The sequence below is a fragment of the Agelaius phoeniceus genome, chromosome 22 (genome assembly GCF_051311805.1).
Source record: "Agelaius phoeniceus isolate bAgePho1 chromosome 22, bAgePho1.hap1, whole genome shotgun sequence".
Classification (NCBI taxonomy): Eukaryota; Metazoa; Chordata; class Aves; order Passeriformes; family Icteridae; genus Agelaius; species Agelaius phoeniceus.
Window position 1 is genome coordinate 3,531,502 of NC_135286.1, and position 22,257 is coordinate 3,553,758.

Sequence of the window (22,257 nt, forward strand, 5' to 3'; positions counted from 1 at the left end):
TTCCACTTATTTCTATTCCTGGATTTTCTGCAATTAGATCGCAGCTGAATTTCGTTCCTTATTCAGAGCTGCTCCCTGCTGCCTTCTGAACAGATTTATTCTGTTCGTTGCATCTCTCTATTCCATTCACACACACAGGGGTGTAATCCCATCCCTGTCCCATTTCTGGGGTCCCTGTGACCCTGGTGGCTCTGGCAGCTCTCCTGAGGGGCTGCTGGGCACAGGCTCCGGGGCAGCTCCTCCAGGCTGGGGGAGCTTCAGGGCATCTCACACTGCTCAGAGTGACCAGGGGAGGGGAAAAATGGGGATGGAGCAGAGGGCAAGGCACCCTCTCTGCTGGAAAAGTTGATTTAGAGCAGAGAGAGAGCCAGGTCTGAGATCCTGAAATGGAACAACGCTTCCACAGCTGTGTTCCCCCACACAATGATATCATCAATACACTGTAGGTGTTCTGGAGCCTCACCCTTTTCTAGTGGCACACATTGGGCGCCAAATTTTGTCCTGGTTTAGGGCAAATTTGGGAGAGAATCTCCAAAGGGGGGCCCCTCCAGAAAGCAAACCCACATGGCCCCTCCCCTCAACCAGTTCGGGAAGAAATGGTTGGAATGAACAGAAATAGGAATTTGCAGAGCCCGTGGGATGTGGGGGAATGAAGCAGCTGAGGGAGATGAAGGCAGTGCTCCTCCTCGGAGCTGCAGGGGCCAGGAGGTGCTGGGAGGTTGCATCCAAACCAAATTTTGAATTTAAAAAGCCCTGAGAGCAGGGGGGTGGCCCTTACCTTGCTGCATCAGCGCTCCCATCCCAAACCAGAAGCTGTTCAGGAGGGTGAAGTTGTTCTCCACGATGTCTGAGCCCGGGTTACAGGGGTGGGCATCATACCACTCATATGGGCTGAACCTGCAGCACACAGGGAAACAGAGCTCCTGATGATGCCTTGAGGGGCTCCTAGGACAGAGACTAGCCAGGATTAAGAGAATAAAGTGGGGATTTATTAAAAGCCTTCAATAGATACACCCTGGCCAGCCAAAGCCTTCCGAGGCTACACCCAAAATGGTCACGAGTTTTTCATACAGTTATGAGTTTGGTCCATTTGCATATCAGGGGTTAATCCTTAATTACAGCTTCAGGTAATGAAGTCAATTACCCCCAGTTTGCTCCCCACATTTCACTGTTTATACTTTTCAGGGCCTGAGGCAGTAGGGTGTCCTTGGGTCTCAGGCCTAAAGTGATTGTTTTGTCTGACCAAAGTGTGAAGATAGTTAACCAACACTTCTATGTGGAGCTATGCACTAAGGCAGCACAGGATTTGAAAAATATAAAGGCTACAATCTTGAGGCATCACTTAGTTGGGATGTGGCAGGACAAGACCCTAAAAGAACTGGAAAAAAAAGAGTCTCAGTGCCTCTGGTGCTGCTGTGCAGGGGCTGCTGACCCTCTGGTGCTTTATGGAGAAAAAGGCAAATTCAGCCCAAGCCACCCAACAGCTGTAAATCTGTGTCCTGCATTCTGGAGAGCAGAGACCTGGGAATCCAAGTCCTCCTGAGGTGTCTCAGATGGCTTCCCCAGAGCCTTTGGTCACTTTGGATCATCTTTTCACTACTGTGTCCTACAACAGCACCCAGAGCATGTGATGGTGGGATGGGATGGGATGGGATGGGATGGGATGGGATGGGATGGGATGGGATGGGATGGGATGGGATGGGGTCCAGACACATAACCTCTTGTATGTACCAGTTCAAAAATGTGGGAAAAAATGGCATTTTTGGTTGACTAAGGAGGAGCCTTGGTCATTCTGCAGTATTAGCAGGGACAAATTTGGTATTTTAGGAGATTCTCCCACCAATGCACATGGGAATCAGGGTGGGATTTAGGTCACTGAGAAGCAGAACCTTCCATCATCCTGACAAGCAGGAGTTTGGCCCAGTCAGGGCACTGGCAGAACACTGGGATGTGGTGGCAGTTTGCTGTGGACAAACTTAATCCCTGTGGGGATGAATTTCCATGGATAGCCCTGCAGTTCTTGAGCAAGACTGAGGGAATTTCCAAGGAACATCTCTGCAAATTCTGCCCAAGATTGGCAGGCAAGCACTGCTGGGAATGAGCTCATTTAGCCAGGATCTGGGGAGGATGCTAAACAGGAGAGATGTTAATATTTTTAGAGCTGTTTATTTACATTTTCTGAGAGTCCCAAATTTTGCAGAGATTAAATTAAAAACATAATTGGTATAATTGCTTTTGAACCAGGCATTAATTATCATCTCTGCTTCCTTCTGGAATCCCTGGAGATTCACAACAGCCCCTTCTCAAAGCCCAGCCCACAGCCTCTATCAGGAGATGCTTCCCTCTGTAATTCCCCACCAGATGTGCCACCACCCAAGGAGAGGGTTTGTGGCTCCATTCCAGGGTGGCCTGGCTCAGACAGCTGGATTTGTTTGGAGAAGGGCCCCAGATCCCTGCCGGGAACCTCCTGGCACTGAAACCTGCCCTGGGCACGTGGGAGTGCCGAGCTGTGGTCCTGGCAGTGCCAGGAATAGGAGGGGACTGGGGGAAAACCATCCCTGAGGATGGACAGGGCACAGCCCACAGCTCCTGTGGCTTTAGAGAAGGTTACCCTGGAGGGGCACAGCCGTGCCACTTTTTGCTTCTGTCTCCCACCTTCAAGTTACAGTGCAATGAGCTCTCCTTTCCTCCTGGTTTATCTCACCTTCCTGCAGCAGGGACTGTTCCCTGTGCTGGGTTTGGCATGTGGAAGCCCAGGTCCTGCTCAGGCTGCACCCTGGCATTGCTGCTTGTTCATCCAGGTTGGGCTCTCCTTGCTGCTCACCCTCCTCTGCTCTCTAAATCAGAGGAAATCAGCAAGGAAACAAGAACCAGGCTGAACTCAGACCTGGCTTTACACGCTGCTTATTCCTTGGAACTTGCTATAGATTCACACCAGAGGTGGATAAAGGATGGTGTCTTGGTCCTTTCTGTCAGATAAAGCCAGAGTTCAGGAATTAGATTAAAACTTTCTTGGGCTGCCAATGAAAGACTATGAAAAAAAGAAAGGGAATGGGTGAGATCAATGAGCCTGGCAAGATGACACGCTGGAGAACTTCAAGGTCTGAGCAAAAACCTACCAGTGCAGCTCAAATGACAGAGAAATATTCAGAAATCTGCAAAGCAGCCACAGCCTCCAGAGCAGAGAAACCATTAGTGGAAGCAAGAGGTAACGAAGGAAGGAGGGAGAGGAGCTCATTGACCCCAGAGCTCAAATCAATTGGGGAATTCAGGATCCTCTGTGGCTGGCTTCCCTCATCCTCACATGCACTCTGGGCTCTGAGAAATATTTCATCAAAACCTAGCATCATTCTCCTGCCTCTTTCAGCTCTTTGGGCGGGAAGTTGAAGCATTTGGAAGAAATTTGAAAGATCTAACAGAAAATACTTTTGGGTCTAAATTGTGTCTCCAGAGAAATTTTCAATGGACTACTTCCATTGTATTTGCAGGGAATGTCCTGATGAAGGCAGGAATGATGCATCTGACTCCATGAAGAGCTAATTTTAGTTTTTGACTCCAGAAGGCTAATTTATTACTTTATAATACTATATTATATTAGAGAATACTGTACTAAACTATACTAAAAAATACAGAAGGGATACTTACTGAATGTTAAAAAGATGATAATGAAAACTCCTGACTCTTTCCAGAGTCCCAACACAGCTTGGCCCTGATTGGCCAAAGAGAGAAAACAACTCCCAGCAGAATGCAATGAAACAATCACCTGTGGGTAAACAATCCCCAAACACATTCCAAAGCAGCAAAACACAGGAGAAGCAAATGAGATCAGAATTGGTTTCCTTTTCTCCGAGGTTTCTCAGCTTCCCAGGAGAAAAAGGGTGAAAGGATTTTTTCAGAGAATGTGAATGCCACACCAGATCTTGCTGCAATTAGAATGAAGATTAAATCCACCCTGCCACCCACCCTGCCACGCAGCCAAAGGGGTTTGGTGTAATTTGGAGGCTGTTTGAGCCCAAGGACTGGCACCAGAAGCTCCAGACACAGCAGCCCAGGGAGCTGTGAGGCCAGCCAGTGTTGGTGGCTCCCTGGGGGCCGGGAGCTCCATCAATAGTGAAGAAAGGCTGATTAAAATGACAGATGAACCAAATGCATCCTTTGCCTGCCTCTAAATAGTTCCTGAGTCTGTTTTAAGTGGCATTGACCTATGGTTATGGCATGAGCAGAGGGCTCTGGTGCCTAGTTCAGAAGAGTCATGTTTCTGAATTAAGGCTTTTCTATTTTGATTGTGGTTTTCTGCTGAGAATTGGATTTCAGAGGCCTTGCTGGGGTCAAAAGCAGATATTGTTTCCATTACTTCAGAATGCAATAAATATTTTCCCTGTGAAATCTCTTGCCTTCCATCTCTATGTGTTAAAAAGACCATTCCAGCAGAATTTTAATTACCCCGAATACTTGGTGTTATTTGAAAAATAGGATGACAGAAGAAATGTCAGGAGCAAAATGTGAAAAAGGAACTGTAATTGCAATATTTTATGTGTTGAATTTAGTCCAAAAAAAAATAGCCTGATAGGGAAAAATTGTTCTACAACATCATAATTGATGTGATGGAGTGAGGTGCTGAGGTTCATATCAGAATAAAACCTGAGACAAAGCCACAGTTCTTCAGGTTTTCATCCCTCAACATCAGCCAAAAGCCAGGCAATGCTGCCATGCTTGGACAGACATCCCTGTTTGTGCAATGTGGTGACTGAGGGGCTTCACATCAGGGCCTGCCCCAGCATTTCCTTCAGCCTTTCTGCAGCATTTCCCATGCAGATGCAATTTGCACATTTAACATGCATTGAAACTGGGATCTGGACAATTTGGGCTGGATTTGGTCATTATGAGCTGGGAAACATAAGCTCCAAAATGTAAAATTGGATTTGGATTGTCCCTGCAGGCCACAAGAGCAGGTTGTGCCATCGAAACCCACTCAGCTGTGCCCTGCCTGGATGAGAGGGACAGACAGACAAGGGCTGTCTGTCAGCCACCAGAGGATTTTCCTTCTCATGGTTACCTTGGGTGCACATGCCCAGAGGAGAGTCCTGTGCTGCTGAGAGCACCAGGTTACCCCTGACAGGTTGGGTGGGGAGGGAAGGCAAGGACAAGGCAGGAGGGTGATTGCAGGATCTGCATCAGGGAGGGCCCTCCATATCCTCTGAGAGGAAAACTGGATGCTGACAGTCTGGTCAGGGAGAAAGTCAGATAAACTCTCCCAGGCATTGTTCTGAGGGAGCTTTGAGAAAGCTCAGAGAAAGAATTAAAATAATCTTTAATCTTTGCAGCTGGTGTTTTGAACTTGTTGTTTACTTGTAAGATGTGTACAAGAAGGGTGCTCCTCATTAGCCAGTGAGGTGAGGGGTGTTGATTGAGGACCAATCAGGTCCAGCTTTCTTGGAACAGTCCATAAAAGAATGTGATATTTAATAAACTTCACTTCTGAGGAGACCTTGGAGTCTGTGTTGCTTCATTCAGCTGTCCCTGATACAACAGAGACAGAAAACAAATGTCCAGCTCTGTCCCCGTGCAGAGGAGGAACCAGAGGATGTACCTGCCTCACCATGCATGTTTAACATGCTTTGGAAGTGGGGTCTGGACAATGGGGGCTGGATCTGGCCATTATGAGCTGGAATAAACAAGCTCCTAATGTGAGCACTGCAGGTGCTCACAGCACTCGTGCCCAGCTCACTCTGCTGCTCTGTGTAATTTGGATATGACAGAGTGAATGCAGGAAATCTGCTCTAAATGCCCCCCTGGACTGAGGGATGATGAAAATTGTAGATTTGCTGTACCATCAGGGTTAATGGAGTCTGTTTGCTCCAGCTCTGTATCTGATTTCTCCTTTGACTCCTAATGCCAGTGGATGAGGGGGGAATGCTCCTGATGGATGCTCCCAGGGAGGTGCAGCACAGCAGGCCTTGAGACCAAAACAGGGAGGGTTCTGAAGTCCCCACTGCTATAAATTCAACTGGAAATAATGAGAAATGAGCATCAAACTGCAGAGTGGGCTGAGGAATGTTTCCTGGATGAGGTGTTTATGCAAAATATTCCATTGAGGGCTGTGTGTGGTCATGGAGGGCACCTGCCTGCAGGAGGGGGAAAGTGCTTTGTTTTGATTTGAAAAGGTGGGATCATGGATTGAGAGCAGCCCTGGACTGTGTCTCATCAAAGGCCCTGTGGAATTAACAAGACATGCAAATGTATGCAAATTCTGCATTTAAACATAGAGGATTTAAACATGCTAATTAAATGCATATTAATTTTGTCAACAGACACAATGTCTGATCCGTAGCAAAGGCATCTCCATTCTTTTGATATAGGGAAGGGTTTGTGTGAGCTTTACAGAGACAGAAGTGGGAAATGGTGGGGCAGATGGGAGCTCAGGTCCCAGCAGAGGCTGGGAAAGGTGTGAGCAGAGAGCATGAACGGACAATGACACAGAAATACATCTCTTCATACACCAGGAGGTGCTGACAGAAAGGCTGCAAAACTCCTGAAATCTTACAATTCTTCCATGCCGTGAGAGTGTGAAAGTGAAACCATCCAGCCCCATGGGGATGGACCAGGGGGGGATCTCAGGGGTGACAAGGGCTTGATGCTGCAGCTGCCAGCAGGGACCCCTTACCTGGCTATGACAAAGAGCACACAGCTGACCCCCAGGTAGGCCAGCAGGATGTACATCCAGATGTCAGGAGAGAGAGGGTTGAGGAAGGAGAACACGCTGGGGTTGGTCCCGTTGGGCTTCCTGTAGAGGATGCTGACGCCCAGGGTCATGAAGGGCTTGGAGAAGTCAATGGCTTTCTCCCGGACGTGAGTGATGGTCAGAGGAGCCACAGCCAGGTCAGCTTTCTGCAGAGAGGGGAGGAACACAGGCAGGGAGAAAGGAGGAGTCACAAACCAAGGTGTTTCCATCCCCTTGGAGACACCACAGCTCTCACACGGCAGAAACGGGCCAAGGACCCCCAGAGTGCAGCCCTGGGCTTTCCCCCTGCTGTTGCACGTGTGGTACACATTTGGTGTGAAGTACAGATGTTGGGGTACAGTGTTTGCTGTGAAGAACAGATGTTGGGGGTAGAGTGTTTGCTGTGAAGTACAGATGTTGGGGTTCAGTATTTGCTGTGAAGAACAGATGTTGGGGGTAGAGTGTTTGCTGTGAAGTACAGATGTTGGGGTACAGTGTTTGCTGTGAAGTACAGATGTTGGGGCACAGTGCTGTGAAATACAGATGTTGGGATACAGTGTTTGCAGTGAAATACAGATGTTGGGGTAACAGTGTTCACTGTAAAATACAGATGTTGGGGGTAGAGTGTTTGCTGTGAAGTACAGATGTTGGGGTAACAGTGTTCACTGTAAAATACAGATGTTGGAGGTAGAGTGTTTTCTGTGAAATACAGATGTTGGGGTTCAGTGTTTGCTGTGAAATACAGATGTTGTGGGTACAGTGCTGTGAAATACAGATGTTGGGGTTCAGTATTTGCTGTGAAGAACAGATGTTGGGGTAACAGTGTTTTCTGTGAAATACAGATGTGGGTACAGTGTTTGCTGTGGAGTACAGATGTTGGGGGTACAATATTCACTGTAAAATACAGCACAACCAAATGGAGGCATTACAGCCTCACCAGCTTCTGCCCCAATGTGATGAACTCTCCTGAAACGGTCAGAAAAATCAGATTTTGCAGAGTTCTAAAGTGTCAGTGGCCCTTGTCTTGCTTGCTCCTTGCCACAAGACTCTACACCAGCAAGTAGGCTGCGTGCAGAGCCTGCTGTTGGCAGCAGTGGTTTGTTGCTGTCGTTGTTGTCCTTCCTTTCATTTGTTGTTGCTCTGCCTTTCACACTGATGCAAGAGGAGAGGAGGGTGTGGATGGAGCTGCAGGGAGCCATGCTGTGGCAGCCTGAGCTAAAAGGTTCAATTTCTTTTTCCTCAGTCATTTCATGGTGCAGCCTGAGGGGCTCAGACTCAGGCAGGAATGCTCAGTGCCTGTGGGTGGGAGGGAGGTGTGCAGGTGAGACCCTCTGAGCAAACTCTGTTTGATGAAGGACTCCTCAGCCCATCCTGCTGGAGTGCTCTGAGCTCCATGGAGAATTTCAGCTGAGCATATTCCTAATCCTGACAGCTTGTACGAAGTGTGCTTGTTTCCATTATTTCTAATTATTTACTAATTTCTGTGTTAATTCAACGAGCAGCCACATTCACCCTCTTTCTGTTGGTTAAGAGCTGCATCCATTCCTCTCACTAAACATTCATCCAGGTTCTTAAAAGCCACAAGTAAACACATCCAAGGTTTCCTCAATATCACCCTCCTTGCCTGAGCTTTGCAAATCATTCTTTGGGATTGTGAACTTCCAAGGAAACACAGACACATAAATTACAGCTCTGAAGTTGAGCAGAACCTCCTCCCCATGCCAGGAGCCCGGGCAAGATTTATTTAACATCTGGTTCTGAAAATTAAAATTCTAAATTACCCATGAGTGATAATTACCTTGAGATACAGTAGATTTGTCATTATTCATGGACTTTAAATCAATACTGGCTGGAACATACTTTGCTTCAGCAGGAACTGGAGGAACGAGAGCAGATCCCTGGCCATTGTGCTAAAGGTTTCATTTGACCTTGCCAATCTGTGATCAAGTCAGTGCAATATTTATAAATAGAGGAATCTAGGTCTTCTACTGAAGGAAGAGTCTCTAAATGAGCTTTTTTTCCATTTACAAGTGTGTGTGTGTGTAAGGGACCCCCTCCAAAGAGTGCAGCCTTAGAGCTCCTGAACAGAGGCCTTCAGGAATTATGTAACAAGGGTAAAAATGATGTGGTTTTGTTCTAACATGGCTCTCCAGCTGCTCCCTGGTTTCCTTTCCTTCTCACTTTCCAGATGGAAATTCATTTTTACATCAGAGCTCATTTCAGTCACTGGCATTTGTCAAAACCTGTGGAAAATGGGGACAATGTTTTCCCACCGAGCCCATTGTGCCAGTTGTGGTGACATGGGCAGAAGCTGAAGGGGGTTGGAGGTGGCACTGGTGGCTGCCCAGCCTGAGCTGGGGATGTTCTGCACCCTAGGGACCATCCTGGCAGCTTTGGAGCTTGGCTGCTCCCACCACCTCACAGCACACCTGGAAATTTTGGCTTAGTGCTCCACACAGTCACAAGGCAGAAATGGCAAAAGAAATGCAGCATTTTCCCTCCTCCATCACTTCTGTGTGGGTGTCCTGACTCACCAGGGAAAGGCAAGGAAGATGTTGAAGGATTTGGCTATGGGTTTTTTCTGAAGGAGGCAGCAAATGTTCTGTGGTCAGAGCTCACTGGCAATGGCCAGGCTGAGGGATCCTCAGCCAAATTTGTCAGAACAATACAGTGAGCTAAAGAACAGCCTGGAGTTTGTGCTTTGCCACGGAAAATGAAGAGAGAGAGCTCTGCATGGATGCCCAGGGATCCAACTGCTTTTAGCACAGAAATAAAATTTTACTGTGTGGCTCCAGCAGCTCCTGTGATGTGCTCCCAGCCCTGTGTCCTTGCAGGGAATGTCACATTCAGGCAGGACAGAGCAGGGGTTCTGGAGCCTGGGCTGGGGTATGTTCTGAGCAATTAGAGGCAGCACAGGGCTGCACTTCCACATCCTTTTTATCAATGCAGATTTTTCTGAAGGTGGCCTCTAATTAAGGCTTTGCTGACAGAGAGGATCTAAATCAAACCCACCAAGGGTGAAGCTTTGATTTGTCGTGCTCTGACATTCCAAACTGGGCAGTCAATTACCAGACTCTGGCTGCTTCCCTTACTCAGCCCTGGCTCTTGTGCTGTTGCACAGTCAGGTGGGTTTTATTAAAGATGAGGAATTAGAGCAAGTGCCAGTGGCTTAGAGACCCTTGTCCAGCAAAACCACTTAAGCCTACACCTCTGTTTTACTGGAGCTCACACGTCTTCCAAGTCTTGTGCCTGTTCTTAAGTGTTCTGCTGAATTGAGGCCAAAAAGATGAATTCTGCCAAGGCACATCAAACACAGACACTTCTCTAACACACCTCCAAGGGTTTGGATCTCCTCATTCACCCAGTTCCAGCATTTCACTTGGCTGGAACAGCTGTGAGTTCAGCACTGGGTGTTCAGCACAGGGATGATCGTATTTGCTGCAGGGAGATTTGGTTTTCATCAGAAAATGCCAATTCTTATCTCCAAGTTCTCACTTATCAGGGAGATGTGGCCTGTGGGTCAGGACAGCTCTTGTGCAGCCGTGGTCACTGTGGGGATCCTGCAGTGCCTGCCCTCAGCCAGAGCCAAGCTGCAGGCAGTGGCTGGTCATGGAGGAGCCCACCAACAGCATAAGCACCAAGATAAATATTTATTCAGGAAAAGAAGCTGCCTCTGTGCTTATTTTGCCAATCTGCGTTAGGTATTTACATAAACTAATCATGTGTGCGTTGCCTGAGAGACAGAAATAGTGTGTGTGTGTGTGTTTTACTGATTTAATTGTTACCCAGGTCTGGCACTGTCATCCCTCGGTGTCTCTTGCCACTGCCAGCACTGGGGCTTCTGCCTTGGGCCCTGTCTCTGCTCCCTGCTCTCCTTGCTTGGTTGCTGTGCCCTGCTCCTGCTCCATTCTCAGGTTGCTGGGGTTGAGATGACCCTGAGGTATCAGAAAGTCTCTTGATTTATTATTTTATGATATATATTATATTAAAACTATACTAAAAGAATAGAAGAAAGGATTTAATCAGAAGGCTGGCTAAGAGTAGAATAAGAAAGAATGATAACAAAGGTTTGTGGCTCAGCTCTCTGTCCGAGCCAGCTGGGCTGTGATTGGCCATTAATGAGAAACAACCACATGAGCCCAATCCCAGATCCCCCTGTTGCATTCCACAGCAGCAGATAACCATTGGTTACATTTTGTTCCTGAGGCCTCTCAGCTTCTCAGGAGGAAAACTCCTAAGGAAAGGATTTTTCATAAAAGATGGCTGTGACACCATCCTGTCCCTAACACTGAGATCCTGCATTGTCTAAACAAAAGGTGGAAGACACATCCAATTAAATTGTTTTCTCCCTATCCTTGTCCCAGTGACATCAAATGAAGCCCCAGTTCATGACAAGTGAGGTAAAACATCCACCAGTGCAGGAGAGTTAATGGGGAGCTGGCAGTGTGGTGCCACTTGTATTTCTGCCAGAATTTACTGTCAGAAAATGCCCACTTATTGTGGAATTGTTAAATCAGCTGTCAGGAATAGTCCCTAAGGATGGATATTACAAGTCCTCCACAGTTGCCATTGGCAGGGATTTCCATCAGAAACCCCAGTATTTGCCACATCTCTTTTATTCCCACCTGAAGTTTCAGATTGAATGGCAATGTGATGTGCACTGTCGTGGCAGAAGACAAGTTTTATTTGTGAACAAGTTTGTGCAAAATGTCCAGAACAACTCATTCTGCTGGTTTTATGGGATTCTGCCCACAAACAATAGGGAAGATTTGCAGGCATTGCTTTGCCAGACAACTGGAATTTATAAATCAGAACGGATGGGCCACGGTGTGCAGTGGAGCTTTGCTTGTATCAGTAATAATTTCTATGAATAAACATCAATAGCAGTTCACTGTTGCTGAAAGGAGGAGGTTTGGCAGTTGTCAGGCTCCCTGTTTGCTATGAATAAAGGGCTCAGGAGCTTCTCTGCATCACCTGGGTTCCTCAGACCTCCCTGAATACCTGAGTTCAGCTCTCTTGGCCCTTCTGATCAAGGCTCCTCTGCGGGAATGGCCAGAGGGGTGACAATAAGCAGTAGGCTGAGGTTACTTCTCCAGGGAATGAACTGAACTCCTCAAAACAGGGGCTTTTTGTGTTGAGGACGAGCAGCAGATGAAAGGCAGCAGGGCAGGGCTGTTGCATGAGGCTGCATGGGGCTGTTGTCTCTGGATCTGCTACTGGGGACCTGTCAGAGACAGGGTCGTGCTGTGGCTGCTCTGATTGCTGTTGCTTTTCCTGTTTATGCTTAAGGCCAGACTAGAAACACAGGGATTTTACAAAGGATCATAGCCTGAGGCATCCCTGCCTGTGGCCAGGCACGTCTGGATCAGAGGCAGAGGAGGGGGAGGATTCGTGACTGCAGCAAGCCCAGAGTGCTCACTGTGTAAACACCTGTCCCAGCATGTGATTCACCCTTGGGGTGCCAACTTTTGGGCATTCACCCCTTTGGTGGCAGCACCTTTGTCCCCCAGACACTGCTGTCATGCACCTGCCAAGGCCACCCTCGCCCAGCTCCTCTGATGCCATCTCCAGCCCAGGGGACAGGTGCCCCTTGCTTTGCCCATCTCCTCCTCTCCAAATTTCAGCCTCAGCTGAGTTGGCTGATTCCTGGCATGCAGAATCTGCTGCTTCCTGCTACTCAGAATCTGCTGCTTCCACATCCCCCAGGCCCTCTCAGGAACAATAATCACCATTTTAGCCTCTCACCTCACCCCAGGAGCGCCCCCTGCTCTGCCCAGGTCATTCAGGGAGCCCACACCAGCTCAGCCCACCTGTGTCACAGCAGTCCAGGGGGCTAAGTGGGTCTTCAGCAATGCAAAGGCTTTCTGCCCTGAATCAATCCTGACCTGGCTATTTGGACCTCACAAAATCCTGCCTGCTTTATGCTCCCACCTGAATGATTCCAATTTGTTTATGAGAAGGAGGCACAGAGGAACACCAGCACAGATATCACACTCTGGATGTGGGCAGCCCTGCTTTCAGGGCTGAACACAGAGGAAAACCAGCTGAACACAGAGGAAAGGCAGCTCAGATATCAAACTCTGGATGTGGGCAGCCCTGCTTTCAGGGCTGAACACAGAGGAAAACCAGCTGAACACAGAGGAAAGGCAGCTCAGATATCAAACTCTGGATGTGGGCAGCCCTGTTTTCATCACCACCACTTGCTTTGAATGCTGTCTCTAACACTTTTCCTCCTGGGTGTGAAATAAGCTCGCTCTGGCCTGTTGCAGTGCCCATGGGTTGTGCCTTTCCCCACACCAGGGGAAGATGCTGCTGAGGAAGGGCCCATCTGGCTGCAATTCCACTTCTGAAGGCTTTACATAAACACTGCTATAAAAAGCAATGGCATGCAGATAAAGGAGCTAATGGCTTCATGTGGGGCCTGGGCAGTGTCCCTGCAGGCACAAGCTCAGCCATGCAGGACAGAGCACAGAGCTGCATCTCAGAGTTAACAACACAGCATGCAAGAAGAGGAGGTTTGGCCCTTTCCTGCTGCTGTGTGTTGATTGGCTTTTTTTTAGATAGTTACCCAAGAAATGCTATAATGCAGGTTTGACCACGAATTTTGGGTTATTTAATGAGATTGCTCCTCAAACCTCCTTCTTGTCTATCTCAGGTAGCTGACCATAGCTTTGGGAATGGCTGAAGCCTCCTGAAAGTCCTGTGGTGACTTGCAGGACACTGGAAGTGGCATGGTTTGGCCTGAATGATTGGCTTCTGTTCCCTTGGGAGGGGTTTGTTCCTTGTGAGCCCTGCAGTGCAGAGAGAGCTCCAGAGGCTGCTCCCAGTGGCAATTGAGCTCCTGAGCTCAATCCCAGCAGTGAGAGAGCTCCAGAGGCTGCTCCCAGCACTGAGAGAGCTCCAGAGGCTGCTCCCAGCAGTGAATGAGCTCCAGAGGCTGCTCCCAGCAGTGGGAGAGCTCCAGAGCCCATTCTCAGCAATGAGAGAGCTCCAGAGGCTGCTCCCAGCACTGAGAGAGCTCCAGAGGCTGCTCCCAGCAGTGAATGAGCTCCAGAGGCTGCTCCCAGCAGTGAATGAGCTCCAGAGGCTGCTCCCAGCACTGAGAGAGCTCCAGAGCCCATTCTCAGCAGTGAGTGAGCTCCAGGGGCTGCTCCCAGCACTGAGAGAGCTCCAGAGGCTGCTCCCAGCAGCAGGGCCAGGCAGAGGAGCCGTGTCCCGGGGGGCTCTGCCAAGGGGCACAGCTGCCACTCGGTGTCAGCTCTGATCTGTGTCACTCACATCACTCGGAGCAGCAGAGCTTCCACTGGGACACTGCCACTCATCGAACTCGGCGGGGCTGTTGTGTAAGAGGCTCTAAAATCTGTGCTTTGAGCTGCACGGAGTTTTCCAGAAGGAGAAGCACCAAGGCAGGTTTGCAGAGCTCCCCCATGAGATGGAGTCCTGCTCCCCAGGGCTGTCCTTGCCTGCCCTTGCTGCTCTCCTGCTCCCTGGGCCAGGCCAGCCCGGGGCTGCAGCGCTTGTCACAAACTGATTAAGCATCACTCTGTCCCTATAAAGGGACATAATCATGATCATCTGCATTTTACAGATGGAGGAAGCAGGGCACAGAAGCAACTTGTCCAATGTCATTTAGGGCAGAGAGAGCAGATCTGGAAGCCCAGCCCAGCTCCTGAGCCACTCATCAGTCCCAGCCAGTGCTTGACTCTCCACACACCACAGTGACTCACCCAGCAAACTCATTCTTCTCCCATGAATGGTAAGAACATCACAGCTCTGCAGGGGATTATTTTTGTGTCTTTGCTGCCTGGGCTCTGGGTTCAGAATGTAGCCAGGACCTGGAGGTGGTCAAGGGCTGCCCCACTTGAGAAGGATTCTCAGGAGGAGAGCTCTCTGCGCTGCCTGCACTGCTGCCTGTGCTGCAGGGAGCAGCATTCTTTTTGTCCTTAGCTTTACTTCCAGAGGCCTTCTCTGGGAATCAGATATTCATAAAAACACCAGCTTTCCTCACCTCCATAACTGGGCCCTTGGGATCACAGGATGTGCTGGAGGCAAGATATCTAATTAGCAAACTGAGCAAGCTCTGGCCGCGAGTGGCGGTTTCAGAGGTGGCGACGCTTTGGCGGCTGTGGGAGCAAAGCTGCTGCTCCAACAGGTTCCCTGGGGCTTAAAGGGCTCCTGGAAATGGCCATGGAAGGAGAAGCACAGCTGCTGTGTGGCAGAGGGAGCTCTGTGTCCCAGGAGATTTTAGTAAATAAGTTGCTTTTACGGAAAATAAAAAATGAAACTGTCCAGGGCACACGTGCTCCCTCAGTCTGGATGTCTCCTCTGGGCTGGGCTGTGTCTGGGACATGCCTGGACTCCCCAGGCTGCATTGGCGCTGTGCCCTTGCCTGTGCTTGTCCTTGGGGGTGAGAGCAGCTCATGCTGCCAGCCCAGGACAGCCCATGTGCCCTGGACCCAGGGGAAGCCTCTGCCCTCTCCACACACCCAGCCTGTGTCCCACTGTGGGACAGGCCTGGAGCCACCAGGCCCATTTCTGTGCTGGGAAAACAGCCCTTTTCAGGAATTGCAAATTAATATTTGGAAGAGACAGACACAGGGATATTCTGGCAAGCAGTGTGACAAGGAGCCAAGCAGGGTCAGGAGCTCGCTGTGGGTATTCTGGGACAGTGAGAAATTCACCTTTCCCACCCCAGAGAGCCAGCCCAGGGACGTTGGGAGGGATGAAAGTTTGACAAGAAAGTCTCACAGATATGTGTGCTTAGCAGAAAGATTTTTGAATGTAGAATCTGATGAAGGAATAGAAATGAAAGCAAGTTTTGATATAGAAGAAAAGAATTGCTGAGCCAGTCTTACTGGATAAACCAAGGAGGCAAAGGGTGTGTTAGTTAGAGGGGGTTTTTATGGCTTAGAGCAAAGGATAAACCCATCCCAAACAAGAAGATGTTTTTACCAAGCAGAAAGATAGCACAGGCAAACAAGTCAACAGATGTTGCAAGTAAAAAAAGTCTCAGAATTTTCCACTGCAAAAAAAACTGAAAAACAACTTCTAGCTTAAACTGTAATGTACTAACTTTTAGTGATTGGAGAATAGTGACATAAGTATGGTAATTACAGTAGTTATGATAGGCTATAGATAAAAGTTCAGGTATAGATTGGTTCTACTGTATTAAGATGCCCAGCAAAGAAAAGTATAGAATGCATTGTAACCAAAAGAAAAGTAAATAATGCATTGTAACCTAAACCAAAGGGTCTCCAGGCCTGCCTGCAGCTGGAGCTGACAGCTGTGGGCACAGCTCTGTCACTCACAACCCTGGATTGCTGTAATGTCTTGGATGTACTAAACTGCATTTTGGAGAGCAGCCTGGAGTCCCACATCTCTCATTTCAGCTCTTACAGTGGCACCCAACGTGAGGCACCATTAGTAAGAGTCTGAATGAGGGATGTGGGTCTCCAGGCCTGCCTGCAGCTGGAGCTGACAGCTGTAGGCACAGGCTCTGCCACTCACAACCCTGGACTGCTGTAACATCTTGGCTGTAACAAACTGCATTTTGGAGAGCAGTCCTGCATCTCTCATTCAGGCTCTTACAGTGGTGGGCACAGCCTGGCACAGCCAACCCTCCCCAGCCACGCAGGGGCTCACTCACGTGGTCGATGAGCTCCTTGATCATGCCATTCCACTGGCCCTTCTCATCCTGGGCCCCGTATTTGCCGTCCTCCACCAGGCGGATCTCGTAGGAGAAGCCCAGGATGATGGCCAGCTCCTTCAGGAGGTCGATGCAGTAGCCCTCAAAGCGGTCGTTGCCGAACAGCGCCGTGTCAGATTTACGGAACATCACAAAGGGCTCCTCCTGCACAGGGAGAGCAAAAATTCCCAGTTCAGGGTCAGCTGGAGGCAAGGCCACCTCTGCAGGTCAGCCCGAGCCGCCAGGCAGCGGCTCTCCAGGCAGGGCTGGCACTGTGACATGTTGGGAATAAATTAACTTTGCACAGCGCATCAGCTAATTAGCAACCTTGTTTACCCCACAAAATTTAATTTTGTCTCTTCTGAGCAGCCAACTGTTTTCCATTTGGTAGGATTTCAGGGAGAAAAATAACCATTTCATGCTCTGAAAATGAAGTGTTAGAAACAGCAAAAGAGGGGGAGGACAAACTCACCCCCGCGCCCTGCACACGGCACCTGCCATTCACCACAGGCTGGTGGGGGAAATTCAGGGTGAGGGGGCTGTGCATGGCTGGGGCCACCCCAAAACCTCCCCACTGAGCTCACTCTGTGCTGGCACTGCCTGATGGACACTGCCCTGCTTCTGGCCAGGGAAACTTTGTGCTGTGTGCTGCACTTCTGGCTGTCTGAGAGAGCTGGGGGTGTGTGAGCCACAGCAGAGCTCCAGCACAGGGGACAGGAGCTAAAGCACCTGTGGATCCCTCCCCTCGAGCAGGGGCTGGCAGGTGGAGTTGAAACGGACACACAGAGAACTCCAGCATCCTTTGGTGCCTCTCAGGCTTGGGCAGCCACCGAGGACGAGCAACACTGGGGAGTCTGAGGATAAAACGTGTGGAGGACAGATGGAAATGGAAAAGGTGGTGGGCAGCAGGCAAGAGCTGCAAGGCAAGAGGAGGTGAGGTACCTCCAGCCAGTCCCTGGCTCAAACTGGGGGTGTCTGCAGGGCTCCTGTCCTTGCTGTGGGGTGGCCAGAGAGGGAGGGTGAGGGAGGGCTGAGCTTTGTGCTGGAAAACGCCTCCTGTGATTTTGCCCAGGCATGGGGGGGCGTGAAGAGGTGGGAGGGCAGGTCTGGAGCACTCATTACAGCCCTGTTACAGTGCCTGGTTTGGGGTGGGGTGCTCTGAGGAGAGGGCTCAGGTGGGGCTGTGGAGGCTGCTGGTGCTTGTCTCTGCCCACCTGCCAGCCTCCAGCTCTGCCCTGGGGCTCTGTGCTCCCACGGAGGGGCAGAGGGTGCTCCTTTGCCCCAGCAGCAGGGTCAGGAGGGGACGTGGCAGCACACAGAGCCCCATTTGCAGAGTTCTAAGGCCCAGCTGATCACATCACGCCCATGGAGTTTAGCTTGGCACGCGCAGCTCGGCTCAATCCTGCGCTCCCCCGCCGCCTCCTCAGCTTTCTGCTCTGGAATTAGTGCTTTGTTTGTGAATCAGCTGAATCTATGGATCTCGATATAAATCCATGGCTCCAGAGCAGCCATAAAGCACTATTAATTTTGGGAAGTGCTGCAGGGATTACATACATATTTAACAGCCGAAGCACTGAACATTAGGACGCCGCTCGCTTCAGTAATGTATCTCCAGGTCTCAAACATTTCCTAGGGGGTAATTCTGAACTCTGTGAACCACTTATTCACGGACTATTTCACAATTTATTACTGAAAATAGCCAGACATCCAATTCACAAGCTCTCTCAGTTTGCTAATCGATTTCTCAGTGAAGGTGCCCTCAATTTCATAACTTCACAGTTCCCATATTGCTTGGGGAGAGCGGCACTGGCTGCTGGGGTAATATTTCTCTTCCAACAAGTCACTGCAATATGAGCAAAAGGGGAAAAAATAGCCTTTCATGCTTTTTCTTTTAAAGGCTCCTCCTATGGCTCTTCTCTCGTCATTTACAGCAGTGCAGAACTACAAAGGGGTGTTGCAAATGCAAATAACATCCAGGGCTCTATTTTATGTTCCAGACTCCAGCACACGCAGCGCAATCACTGCAGAACTCAGGTCTGAGCACATCCTCCTCCCCTGGGCACAGGGATCCAGGACAGCCCTGGTTCCATGGTGGAAGCCCCGTGGCACGTGTGCAGGCCCATGGAGTGGCACAATTAATGGGAACTGATCTCACCCCATGCCTTATGTAATTCCTACGTGCTTGCAGAGCTTGAGATGGAAATGTTGCCTGAAAAAAGCCTGTGAAAGGCAGATGGCTGACAGTCCCCTCCTGGCTCCATCATTTTGCATTATGCCATGGCCTTTGAGGTGTGGTGGGAACCATGGCCTGGACCCAGACAATTCCACAGCCCTGGAAATGTTTAATGGGAAAAAATGTCATGTGGTGGATGGGAAGTTCGTTAGGAGGAGCGGCTGATTTGCAAGGAAAGCTGCTGCAGCATCTGTCTTTGGCTTACGTTCAGCTCCCACCCTGCTAACCCCTTGCTGAGGGATACAAGACCTTTGGTTCCAGCCCTTCTGCCCTAGACCAGGTGTCCCCTGTCTCTGTTCCCCTCTGGGCACCTTGGTCCCGTTCCTTTTATGATACAAATCCACGCTGTATCGAGTCCCATCCTTTTGAAAGGCACTGGGGTGCTGTGAGCTTTCAGAGCCATTGGGGATCCCTGGGATATCCCTGGGGATGTGGGGAGGGACAGTGGCAGGCTGGCAGTGCCCTACCAGCACCGTGGTGACAATCAGAGATCTGTTGCTCAGCGAGTCCGTGACGTTGGGCCCTCGTCCTTTGGAGATTTCTGTGATGTTCAAACCATCTGAAGGGCTCCATGCTCCAACCTGAGAGGAAGCAAAGCAACAGAGTGAACCCCCCCATCTCCAATTCCTCAATCTCTACTGCATTCCTTAATCCCTGCCTTGCATTCCTCACTTGCTCCCAGCATCCTACTGGCCTGGAAAAGAGAATTTTTTTTTTTTTTTTTGTTTGCTTCCTTCTTCAGCAAACAGCAGCAAAACTGGAATTACCATGAATTAACCCTTCAGCTGCAGGTCAGTCCATGTTCCATATGTGACATATGTTCCATATGTGACACATGTTCCACAGTCCCTGTGCTGCTGCAGTGGATGGAGACTGGGAGCTGGAATTTAGGGGATGAATGAATGAACAATTTGCAAAGGCACCGGACAGAGCAACAATCAAACCACACTAAAGAGTCAAATCTGGGCAAGGATAAAGCACAACAAAAGAAAAATAACCACAAATCGGAGTCCATTTGCTTTCTTTTCCATTTCCCCACCAATTTGCTTTGGTGGGGAGGATTAAAAAGGGCTCGAGCAGGTCTGCAGATCCCTGATAGGGCCCATTCCTGCTCTCTGTGCCGTGGCAAATCAGCTGGAGGTTTCCAACACCTCTCTAGGCAAGGCCCTGGGCCCCCCTTTGGGAAATCCCTGCAATAGAGGGGCCTCAATCCTGGCTGCAAACCCGGAGGAGGGGGTGGCACAGGCACATCAGCTCTATTTCAGGTGCTCTGTTTTCTCAAGCTGTCAAATGTAATAAATTATTAGACTTCAATGAGGTCTATTGATCCAGAAATGGCAAAGCATGTCTCTGTTTAAGGAAGTCATCTGGGCGAGGCTAAGCCTGTTAACCTGATCTCCACGGCGCAGGGGAGGCTTTGGGACAAACTTTGAAGGCAGGAGTGGCTAAAGGACTGTGACAGAGAGATAAAATGTCAGGAAAGCTGCAGGGATGTGGGAGTGCTGCCAGCAAATGGAGCAGGGTGGCCACAGAGCCAGCCTGGCAGTGAGAAAAAAACAAACCCCACCTGGAAATGGGAGCAGAACGATCCATCTGTAGGGTCAAACTGCAAGGTGGGACTCGGAGAGAAGCCAAAGGCAGGCAGCTCAATCCACCAGGGAGCCAGCAGCTTCCCATCTTTTATTTATTGCTGTTTTTAAGATTCTTCAGCCTCTCCAGCAGTCCAAGGGGAGAACTTGGTTTTACTGCATCCCCAAAAAGAGACTTTGTAATGAGCAATGCTGCCTGGCAAAAAAAAATTGTCATAAATTCTGGAAGAGTTTCCGTGAACTTTGTGAAAGGTTTTAAATATTTCAGGTAAAACCGAAGCGATCCCCCATCTCTGCCTTGGATCACACAACAGCTGCAATGTCAAAAATTGTTATTATTGTGGATGGGAAAAAAGCAAGCCTGAGAGGCCCCAGTTTGCTGCACTGCAGCCCCAATCACTTCTGCCTTGCTACGTTTTCTTTAAGAAAATTAAATGCACGGCACTTAAGGCCGAATTAATCAGTTTAAAATATTAAAAAAGGAAGAAAAAGGAAAAAGTGCTTTAAGAGAACTGTGTGAGTCAGATAGTCAAACTATATGTAATTAGGATTTGGTAATACTCCTGTAATCCCTGGAACATCCAGGAGGTATGAGGATCAGGGGGTTCAATCCTAAAGCTCAACAAACATAAGCTGTGATACATAAAGCACAATCCAGCTGGGATTTGTTTGTAGTTTGGTGTTTTGTTAGTTCAGATTAACTATTGACAGAATTCTGGCTTCAACAGAGATTTGACATCGATACTTTAAAACCCCTCTGGAGCTGACACGAAGCTTTCAGAAGAATAATGGTGGGAACTGTGAAATCTCTGAATTATTGGAGACAAAAGTTGATGGGGTGTGCAGGGGACACGTCGAGGTTTGGCAGCTTCCAGTGGGCTTGATGTGACAGAGAACTGCAATAACTCCAGCTGGTGCCAGCTCTGCTCAGCCCACCTGAGAGGTGTTGGTTTGACAGGTGATTCTGTGGCTGTGCTTAAACATTTGGATTCATGTGGTACAAAAAGCTGGAATGTTTTCTATTATCCGCCCAACACAGCTCTCCAGCAGCGCCTCGGTGCTGCTAAACTTCAAAAAGATGTCTTGTTATTTTTGGGTTATGCTCTATAAACAAAATATTTTGTAAGGAAATAAGGTTGCAAAGGTCAGCTGCTGCTCAGTTCTTGCAAGGCACCTTCCCCAGCTCTGTCCTGCCTCCTTTCTTAACCAGCCAGACTGAAGGTCACGGTGTTGATTTGAAACCTTTCCTTTATTCCTTATTTGACACCAAAATCTCCCCAGCAGGAGAGGGCTGTGGTGACCTTGAGCTGTGTTACCTGAGGCACAGAGCTGCTGCTGTGGTGGGGAAATGTGACTGCCATTCATCTCAAATCCCAGGAAAGCCAAATGGTGAGGAAAGGGGGACGTGGCACGGGGGCCTCCCCTCCAAACAGAGGATGGATCCACGGCTGCCTCCAGCCCGGGGGCTGCCTCCCTGTGCTGAGTGATTAATTCCCTGGACAAGTCCCCTGTGCTCTCAGGCCATGCACAGGTAATTGAAATCCCTCCCTGCCACCCCAGCCAGGTGTCCTGTGGGTTCAGAACCTGTCCCCCTGCCCAGAGGGACAGAGCCAGGCTGCCACAGGCACCTGGTACCTGTCTCGAAGCAGACTCTGCTCTAGAAAGGGCCTTGCTGCCCTGCCAAATTCCTCCTGTACAGGTGATAGACACCTGTAGCAGGACAGGGACACAGAGCTGCCCACAGAGTAGTCAGAATCATGGAATTTCCTGGGAATCACAGCTCCCTGTGCTCTGGCCGCTTGCTGCTCTGTTTGTCATCAGCTGATCTCACCTTGAAACCTGCATTCTAAGGGCTTTAAGGCTCTGTGTGTTGCCTTTTTATTTTAAGTTTGCTTTTTTTAAGTAATTGAAGGGAAGGAAATTAAGTCCCCAGGCACACCTGGGATCAGATTTGCACATCAGCATGGTTTTACTGTGCCCAGAGGAGATCTGCACTAATTTGGAGGACCTAAGGCTGCAGCTTTCATGC

At 49.3% G+C, this 22,257-nt stretch overlaps 1 protein-coding gene across 2 annotated transcripts in view; it reads right to left on the bottom strand.

The window, feature by feature from the left end:
- GRIK3 (glutamate ionotropic receptor kainate type subunit 3) overlaps nucleotides 1–22,257 on the bottom strand; it is a 133,411-nt gene that overhangs the window by 16,042 nt on the left and 95,112 nt on the right. For both annotated transcript variants that reach the window (XM_077189444.1, XM_077189445.1), the window contains exons 9-12: nucleotides 19,107–19,220; nucleotides 16,368–16,571; nucleotides 6,665–6,888; nucleotides 779–897 (exon numbers count right to left, since the gene is read on the bottom strand). In XM_077189444.1, coding sequence (XP_077045559.1) covers nucleotides 779–897; nucleotides 6,665–6,888; nucleotides 16,368–16,571; nucleotides 19,107–19,220 — 661 coding nt within the window. The remainder of the gene's footprint in view (nucleotides 1–778; nucleotides 898–6,664; nucleotides 6,889–16,367; nucleotides 16,572–19,106; nucleotides 19,221–22,257) is intronic.